Below are 9,282 nucleotides of genomic sequence, written 5' to 3' on the forward strand. Positions count from 1 at the left end.
TGTTGTTTTTGTCGCACTGCTTTGCTTTATCTTGGCCAGGTCGCAGTTGTAAATGAGAACTTGTTCTCAACAGGCCTACCTGGTTAAATAAAGGTGAAATAAAAAATAAATAAATATGACAAACACATTGGCCTTGTTTGATATGCAAAACATATCAAACAAGATTTTAGCAATGTGTATGTATATTGTGTGATGATGATGAGGCTTTTCCTCTGAGAGCTACTACGGAGTGGTTCTTGTTTTCACAGTCTCATATTATTTTATTAGCCACTTGTAACATGATCTTACCCAGTCCAAAAGCAAGAAATCCATTGTTTTCCTTAAAGCGTCCATTTTCATCCAGGAAGTTCTCTGGGTCAAACTCATCTGGCTTCTTGAACAGTTTGGGGTCAAACAGCACAGAGGACAACAGTGGAAACACCGTGGTACCCTGGAAGAATTACAAAAGAGCACTTACATAAAACAATTGGCAGTTTAGCAGGTAAAAATAATAGACGTTTGGGATAAGTTTTCAGAAATGGTGGTCACCTTTGGGATGTGGTAGTTGTGGAACGTTGTGTCTCGGGTCATTTGGTGAGGGACAGCAGTGGGAGCAAGACACATACTTCTCTGAATTTCGTGGATGACAGCGTCCGTGTAGGGCATCTTATGTCTGTCGTCAGCCGTGGGGACTCTGTTCGAGCCAATCACCTCGTCTATCTCCTTCTGAACTTTCTCTGAGGAAGAGAGACAGTCATAGACGTTCATAGCATTTGGGTTCTGTCATGTATGTTTATTTACCGTGTTTATAGTGTATTGAGAATGAAGAAATGCCAGCATGTATGTGCTGCTTACATGGTATATAATGTAAACTCTCTGTTGCAGCTCTTCTTTGGCTGGTTTTCCAGACCCATATTATTCCTCTGACTAAAAACATGTTCAATAGGGAATCTCCATTCATTATAGTGCTTTTTAATCCAGGAAAAGGCTTAATCTGCATCCTGGAAACTGGCCCATTAAGTTGGGTTGCAGTATTATTTGCTATATTTGCAATAAATGAGTATAACTTCAATAACAGTGATACAGAAGAGAGGATACCTTGTATGTCAGGGTACTTGATCATCATCAGACAGGCGTGTGATAGGGTGGAGGACAGGGTCTCTGTGCTGGCAGCAAACAGATCCCACACACACGGAAACAAGTTGTCATAGTTGAACTCAGTCCCTGGCTGATCTTTCTCCTACGGAAAGTTGGAAGATACCTCTAAATCATACACTGATAGGAAATGTATGAGAAAGTTTGTGAGAAAGTTAGACTTTGCAAAAAAGATTCAGACACAAGTAATCATTGATCATATATTTAGGAAAACAGTGCTTTCTGGTGGCTAGTTGGTGCTATTACATATTTTTGATACTGTAAGAGGTTTAACATTAAATTCCAGAAATCAATCACTGTTTTACCTCCAGCATTTTAACCAGGAATACATCAAAGTAGTCCTGGGGGTTAGAGGTGTCCAGGCTTTTAAGGCGACGATCTGCTTCTAGTCGTATGTAAGCTTTGGCCTTGTCTATGGCCTTAAACAGCTCTTGGTGTTTTCCTGGAAAGCACTCAACGATTCTGGGGGAAATGTTATACAGCTGGAAGAGGAGCAACATAGGAAACATGGGAAGGAAAGGGTGGTTGTTATACTTTTGTTATAATTATCCAAGACACAATCAAGCCATGGTTTGGAAGAGCAGGTGTAGATAAATAACAGGCATATCATAAGAATTCACCCCCCCTTGGATTTTTTCACATTTTGTTGCATTACAAAGTGGGATTGAAATGGATACAATTGTGATTTCTTTGTCACTGATCTACACAAAATACCTCATAATGTCAAAGTGAAAAGAACATTCTATAAATGTTTTCATATTAATAAAAAATAAAGAACTAAAATGTCTTAAGTTATAAAAGTATTCACCCTTTGCTATGGCAAGCCTTATTAGGTTCAGGAGTCCAAATTTGCCTAACAACAAATCATATAATAAGTTGCATGGACAATAATAGTGTTTAACATGATTTTTGAATGACTAAACCATCTTTGTACGCCACACACACAATTATCTGTAAGGTCCCTCGGTTGAGAAGTGTTTTTCGAGCACAGATTCAACCACCAATGCCTTGCAAAAAAGGACATTGATTGGTAGATAATTACTATTTATTTAAACAGACACTGAATATCTTCTTGACCATGGTAAAGTTATTAATTAGGCTTTAGATTGTGTATCAATACAATCAATCATTTAAAAAAAAAGGGAAATCGCTGAGCAGTTTCCTTCCTCTCCGGCTACTGAGTTAGGAAGGACACCTGTATCTTTGTAGTGACTGGGTGTATTGACACACCATACAAAGTGTAATTAATGCTCAAAGGGATATTCAGTGTCTGCTTTAAAAAAAAAATACACACCTACCAATAGGTGCCCTTTGTGAGGCATTGGAAAACCTACCTGGTCTTTGTGGTTGAATCTGTGTTTAAAATGAATTGCTCGACTGAGGGACCTTACAGATAATTGTATGCGTGGGGTACAGAGATAGGTAGTCATTCAAAAATAATGTGAAACACTATTATTGCACACAAGTGAGTACGTGCAACTTATTATGTGACTTGTTGAGCACATTTTTATTCTTGAATTTATTTAGGCTATTGAATAGTTATTGACTCAAGACATTTCAGCTTTTAATGTTTAACCTCAAATGTAATGGCAAAATGTAGGTTTCCGCCTAAATAGACATACCCAAAAGTAACTGCTATTCAAGTGTAATTACATGATTCGGACATGCCAAAACGTGGTATATTTGGAAAGAAGACATCTGGGAGATTATGAGGAAATTATCAGAAGACACATAGGAGTTGTAGTTCAGAATGCACAAGATCAAGCACACATAAAATAACAGTTTTTTTTGTTTTATATTTTGAAAGTCATCTTTCATTGACAAGCTATAAGTGAATTATTGATGTTCAGAGCTGGAAAGACATCAGACGGCTTCCACAACATGTGAACAATATCAGAAAAAAATGGGATTGATATACCTAACAACTAGAAATGGGCAGATGTTATAGTAAGTGGTGTCAGGGGTGGTCACGGGTCATTTCCAAGTGTCCCTAAACCTTTCCAAATGGCATATGTCTGTAAATTAGATAATTCCAGTGCTATTACATATTTGCAATCCCTAAATGCTATTTGTTCAGTATAAAAACAATTTCTACCATGTCAACCTCACTCAAACATTGTCGTGTTATGTTATCCAGGGTACATTCAAGTGTCCTTTCAACCACTCCAAAGTGTCCGAATGTGGTAATTGCACTGTTTTTGCACACTGGATGTGCCTAAAAGTTATTGTTCACGATAAAAACTACATTTCTACAACATCAACCTCTTTCAAACATTGTGGTGGTGTCCGGGGACATATAGAGGATATCCAAGAGTTTTTTCAACCTCTCCAAAGTGCCTGACTGTTTAGCCTAGACATATCCAATGTATTGGTCCCACACACTAATTAATTGTTTACAAAAACGATATAAAATTAACAGAAAATATATAAAATGTCTTATTAAACATAAACTTGGTTACTTCACTAAAAAAGGTGCAAAAATATAAATAATCTGAACTATTTACAAATGGCATGTGTGTTTGTTTTACAACCCAGGTGTAGATGATTATATTTCACATTCACCGTAGCTTGTTCATGTCGTGATAGGCTTTGAAGCGGTCCATCTCTGCCAGGAAACAAAAAGCTGGCATTTCGGACAAAAGATCCGCCATTGCACCTTCCCATCGTGTTTTGTTCAATGCTTGCAGTTCTTCCTTTTGGCATGTGTGTTGGATAGTGGCGCTCACCTTGAGTGAACAACCATCTTGTGATGGTTGTGAGGTTTCTTTGGACCCCCAATTCAGCCATCTCTAAAACCAGCTGCTCTCGGAAGGAGGGGTTTGACCTTTTGCTTTGGCCATCTGCTTGTGGAGAAGGAAAGCATTTACTGTAGCAATGTAAAAAAAATAAAGTATTATACCACTTCCTGGTCTTGTGGAGGACCTGGTAGTAGACTATGAAAGCATCAGATAGGTCGACACACCACATGCTGGCATTGTAGACCTTCACAGAAACGGGGACATTCTTCCTTTTTTACCCTTCTTGAGACACGGTTGTTATTGAATGCCTTATGCTGTGTGGTGAGCATGGTTACTTCCCTAGTGTCCTTCCATTTCACAAAAAGCAGCTTGTTAGTCCTGTTCCAACGTATGGTCCCCCTCTCCGCTGTCTTTGTCATGTTGTTTACCTTTGGTCTTGGGGAAACTGGACAAATGGTGCCACAAGCCCTATTTTCTTTTTCAAGAGGGTGACTGACATAGCAGTGGGGGGTGAAGACCTTGACCGGCAGGGGTGCTTGCTGGGGAAGGGTGGCTCCCAAATGTCATGCATCCTCCACTCTGTGGTGAATAAAATACAGGGATATATTGTTGTAAGACACACATAATTACTGTTGACTAAATTCACAAAACAACATTACTGTAAAGTAAAAACACCAAGCCTAAACGTTATCTGTACGGTGACTCACATAGGTGTGAAGCACACACAGTGCAATCAGTGACAGTTTGGAGACAAAGGCAGAGGTGAAAAAGACAAATAAACAACAGCTATGAGAGTTTAGTGGCCTTTCCAAAGTTACAAGGATGGAACCTTTAACAGCAAACAGTGAACTAATATGAAACATAGACAATAAATAATTTAGAATTATGTAACATTGAAATGACTTGTTACAGAGGCCTATGTAAACTAAATCCAAAGCACAAAAAGCATACAACTTAAAAATAAAAAATGAAATACATATACTAATTTAGCTATATAAAGTAATGAAAATAATTTACTTACAGATCTAAAAGTGGATCCAATCCTTCTAGAAAGCAGTCTTCGTCGGCCGAGTCGAAATACTCATTGTCCAAATCGCTCCCCTGATCCGAGTCCAGTATTTTATTTAAAGTTTCTATGTCGGTATACTTATTCATAGCTGCCTTTTTTTTAGCTGTTTGACATTCTTAGTTTGGCCCCCTTGAGAAGCAATCTTTTATGCTAAAGAGATTAAATTAAAGCGATGAAATCTGTTGACAATGTAATGCAGTGTGCTTGGTGCTTCTCGTCTCTCGTAAAATAAAAATTGACTCTCGGGGCTGGTGATCAATAACGGTAGGTCACAGGCAGACAAAGAAGATATCCTCATGATCTGTGGAATCCCGAATTTCGGTGTGAATCGACGTATTCCGTGTTTAATTTGTTTATGCTCCACAACTCTAACCAGAATGTAGGTGGCAGCCATCTTGAAATGAGGTCATTGGCTCGGCCTGCCCTTATACATTCGCATACCCATTCATGATAGTAAGTAACACCAAATATTTTAAGGCACAGATCAATAGCCAATATATTCAGCTTTCCGCAGACACGCTGCTTTTGCAGATAGGGGCAACCGTTCTCATATCAGACTGAATTGAATAAAAAAATCTAATAGGGTCCCCAAATATGGGGACTTTACATTTAAGAGGTTAATTCATTTGTAGAAATGTATAAAACATCATTCCACTTTGACATTATAGGGTATGGTGTGTAGGCCAGTGACATGTTGTTGTTTTTTAAAATTCAGGCTGTAACACAAAAAAAATGTGGAAGAAGTCAAGAAGTGTGAAGACTTTCTGAAGGCACTGCATGTGCTACCATACCATTGACACTTTGCTTTTTAGCATGTCGAAGTATGTATAGACAGGCTTGTAGAAGATCTGAAACTCTGGGTCGTTGTATTCAAACCTGCGCCCAAGGACTATGGACCAGAATAGGTTGATGATAGTATGGAACAGGAGCTCTTTGGGGTTCACAGTGGAATCTGGAAGAGACAGCAGACAAGCATAAATACGCATGCATGCACACCACAGGAGGTTGGTGGAACCTTAACTGGGGAGGACATGCTCGTGGTAATGGCTGGAGCGGAATTAGTGGAACGGTATCAAATACATCAAACACATGGTTTCCATGTCTTTGATGCCATTCCATTTATTCTGTTCCAGCCATTATTATGAGCCGTCCTCCCCTCCGCAGCCTATTTTGATGCACACCCACACACACACAAACAGATGTCACAGACTTAAACAACATACCTCCATATTCACTGAAGGCTTTCACTAGACTCTTAGCTTCCTCTTGGACCCTCTCCTCGAGGCTCCTGCATCCTATTCCGAGGTTTTTCAAGGACATCAAGGAGAAGTTGCGAAGAGTTTTCCATCTCTGCCCATTACTTGATCCGACCCCTAGATTGATGAGTACAACAGGACAGAGGCACAGACAGATAGGATGAATATAGCACAGTAGTTCCCTCTTCTAAGAAAAGTCAATTTTCACAGAGATTGACTATGACGTGTGTCACACCATCCCTCTTCCATTAATTTCACTCACCGTGCTCGTTAAAGAGTTTCAGGGTAATGGCAGGGTTGGCTCTTCCATTGAACTCTTCTCCTTGGTCTACCAGAGCTTCCTTGATGGCCTGATAGCCAGAGACCACCACTACAGGTTTGGGGCCCAACCACACAGTAAACACTGAGCCGTATTTCTTACTGAGCTGATGAGAGGAGGTGAGAGGTTCTTGAAGAATATAATTTATAACTGCTTCATGATCTTAGTACAACTGTCTTATCCCCACACAACCCCAAATAAGGCTGTTTAATCCCATTATCTCTAAACAAACGATCAGGGTTGGGTAGATTACTTTCTGAATGTTGCTAGGTACCTGTCCCAAATTATAATCAGTAATGTAACTTTTGGAATATACAAACTCAGTAACATTATCTGATTACTTTCAGTTACATTTTTGATTACTTGCCCCTTTAAGAGGCAATAGAAACATATAAAAATGATCCAACAAATGGATTTGGTGTGTCATCATATTGGTCTCTGATTGTTCCACTTGCTCAGGTGGAACAAACTTAAACTTTTGCCTTTTTTAAACGCTGAATTGAATGTCATTTATGGGGGAACAAATGTTGTCTTTCTCGCATTCATCCTTTCTGAATTTAAAAGTAAACCAATAATTAGTCATCTCGTTTTTCAAAAGTTGCTCTAATCTGATTACAATCATTTGGGTGGTAACGTAACTGACTACAGTTAGTTTTTTTGTAATCAGACGACATGTATCTGATGACAGCACATGTAATCAGTTACTCAGCTTCAAATTATTAGAACTATGATATTGATCTATGACTGCAGCGCTTGCCTCCATAGCTCCATCTATGACTGAGAAAATCAGACAGCGTGTGGCTTTTAACTGACCTCCATGTAGGACTTGTCCGGTCGTTTCAGATCCATTTGTAACAAGTTACCAAGAAGAGGAATTAGTGAAGGACCCGGTGGCAAATGTCCATAACTTCTCTGTTTCCCCATGTACTTCCAAAGTAAAATAATAACCGCTATGGCCATTATTATGGACAAAATGTCAGTCTGCAGTACATGTTGTAAATCCATGTTCAAGTCACTTGAGGATTGAGATGTGTCAGAGCAACGTGGCAGTTACTCTTAGCTATGTAGGCAGAAAGAGAGAAAGACCACATGAAACCTAATTAATAAAAAAAAAGAAGCTCCTACAGGTTAGCTGTGGTTGGAAGGTAAACAGGAACTATACTTGAACAAGAAAGACGTGTTCCCACAATACCTTTAGGGTATGTACACCCTCCTGCACTGTATATAGCCTATTTTAACAGACGACTTGCATAACTGTTTTGTAAACATTTCATGCAGACAAAATCATTGAAGAAAATACCCGCACAATAGGCAGCTTCAAATCTAATTGTATTGGTTGCGTACACATATTCTGCAGATGTTATCACAGATGCAGCGAAATGCTTATGTTTTGTAGCTCCAAAAGTGCAGTAGGACCTAACAACACAAAACAATAAAAAAAACAAATATAAAAGATAAAAAAGAAAGTAATACAAAAATATTGTAACGAGCAATATCAGACTCCAGAATGTGATTGTATATGTATATGCTTGTGTGTATCGAGATTATGGACAGTATGTGAATAGAACACGTGTGTAGTTGTAGTTATATAGGAAATAGGAGCCTTGACTAGAATGCAGTAAATACATATGAGGTGGGTAAAACAGTATGCAAACATAATTCAAATGACCCGTGTTATATTACTATATATAAAAGGCAGCAGTTTATAAGGTGCAGAGTAAAGTACTGGGTGGTAGCTGGCTAGTAACAGTAACTAAGTTCAGGGCAGGGGACTGGGCGGAGGCTGGCTAGTAACAGTGACTAAGTTCAGGGCAGGGGACTGGGCGGAGGCTGGCTAGTAACAGTGACTAAGTTCAGGGCACGGTACTGGGCGGAGGCCAGCTAGTGGTATCTATTTAGGAGGCCAGCTAGTGGTATCTGTGTGAAAAAGTAATTGCCTCCTTACAATCAATAACTGGTTGTGCCACCTTTAGCTGCAATGACTGCAACCAAATGCTTCCTGTAGTTGTTGACCAGTCTCTCAAATCGCTGTGGAGGATGTTGGCCCACTCTTGCATGCAGAACTGCTTTAACTCAGCAACATTTGTGGGTTTTCAAGCATGACCTGCTCGCTTCAAGTCCTGACATATCTCAATTGGGATTGGGTCTGTATTTTGACTAGAGCATTCCACAACTTAAAATGTGTTGCTTTTTAACCATTTTCATTAAGACTTGATTATGTGTTTTGGATCATTGCCATGTGTAACGTTCGTCTTCCTCCTCTTCTGAGGAGGAGTAGCAAGGATCGGAGGACCAATGCGCAGCGTGGTACGTGTTCATGATGAATTTATTAAACACATAACACTAAAACAAAAATAACAAAGAGAATGACACGAAACAGTCCTGTCTGGCGACATACACAAACACAGAAAACAATCGCCCACGAAACACAGGTGGGAAAAGGCTACCTAGATATGATTCTCAATCAGAGACAACTAATGACACCTGCCTCTGATTGAGAACCATACCAGGTCAAACGCAAAACACAACATAGAAAAACGAACAGACAACCCACCCCAACTCACGCCCTGACCAACCTAAAACAAAGACATAACAAAAGAACTAAGGTCAGAAAGTGACCCCCCCAAAAGGTGCGGACTCCGGCCGCCAAACCTGAACCTATATGGGAGGGTCTGGGTGGGTGTCTGTCCGCAGTGGCGGCTCTGGCGCGGGACGTGGACCCCACTCCACCATAGTCTTTCTCCGCCTCTTAACCCGCCTCCGTGG

The 9,282-nt window shown here is 39.8% G+C and overlaps 1 protein-coding gene across 1 annotated transcript; it reads right to left on the reverse strand.

Moving 5' to 3' along the window:
- Positions 1-250: 250 nt before the first annotated feature.
- Positions 251-7,521, reverse strand: LOC110503307 (cytochrome P450 2M1-like). Its single transcript, XM_036961066.1, has 8 exons — positions 7,330-7,521; positions 6,460-6,622; positions 6,165-6,314; positions 5,733-5,893; positions 1,440-1,616; positions 1,078-1,219; positions 529-716; positions 251-430 (listed from the first exon to the last, which is right to left on the reverse strand). Exons 1-8 carry the CDS (start codon positions 7,519-7,521, stop codon positions 251-253), a joined length of 1,353 nt encoding a protein of 450 aa, XP_036816961.1.
- Positions 7,522-9,282: the final 1,761 nt, after the last annotated feature.

The sequence above is a fragment of the Oncorhynchus mykiss genome, chromosome 24 (assembly GCF_013265735.2).
Source record: "Oncorhynchus mykiss isolate Arlee chromosome 24, USDA_OmykA_1.1, whole genome shotgun sequence".
Lineage (NCBI taxonomy): Eukaryota > Metazoa > Chordata > Actinopteri > Salmoniformes > Salmonidae > Oncorhynchus > Oncorhynchus mykiss.

Excerpts from the sequence above, each read along its gene's own strand:
- LOC110503307 (XM_036961066.1), bottom strand. The coding sequence starts at position 7,521 with ATGGATTTACAACATGTACTGCAGACTGACATTTTGTCCATAATAATG. Across the intron at positions 6,623-7,329 it reads CGGACAAGTCCTACATGGAG|CTCAGTAAGAAATACGGCTC; the intron begins GTCAGTTAAAAG and ends TCCTCTCATCAG. Across the intron at positions 431-528 it reads ACAACTACCACATCCCAAAG|GGTACCACGGTGTTTCCACT; the intron begins GTGACCACCATT and ends TAATTCTTCCAG.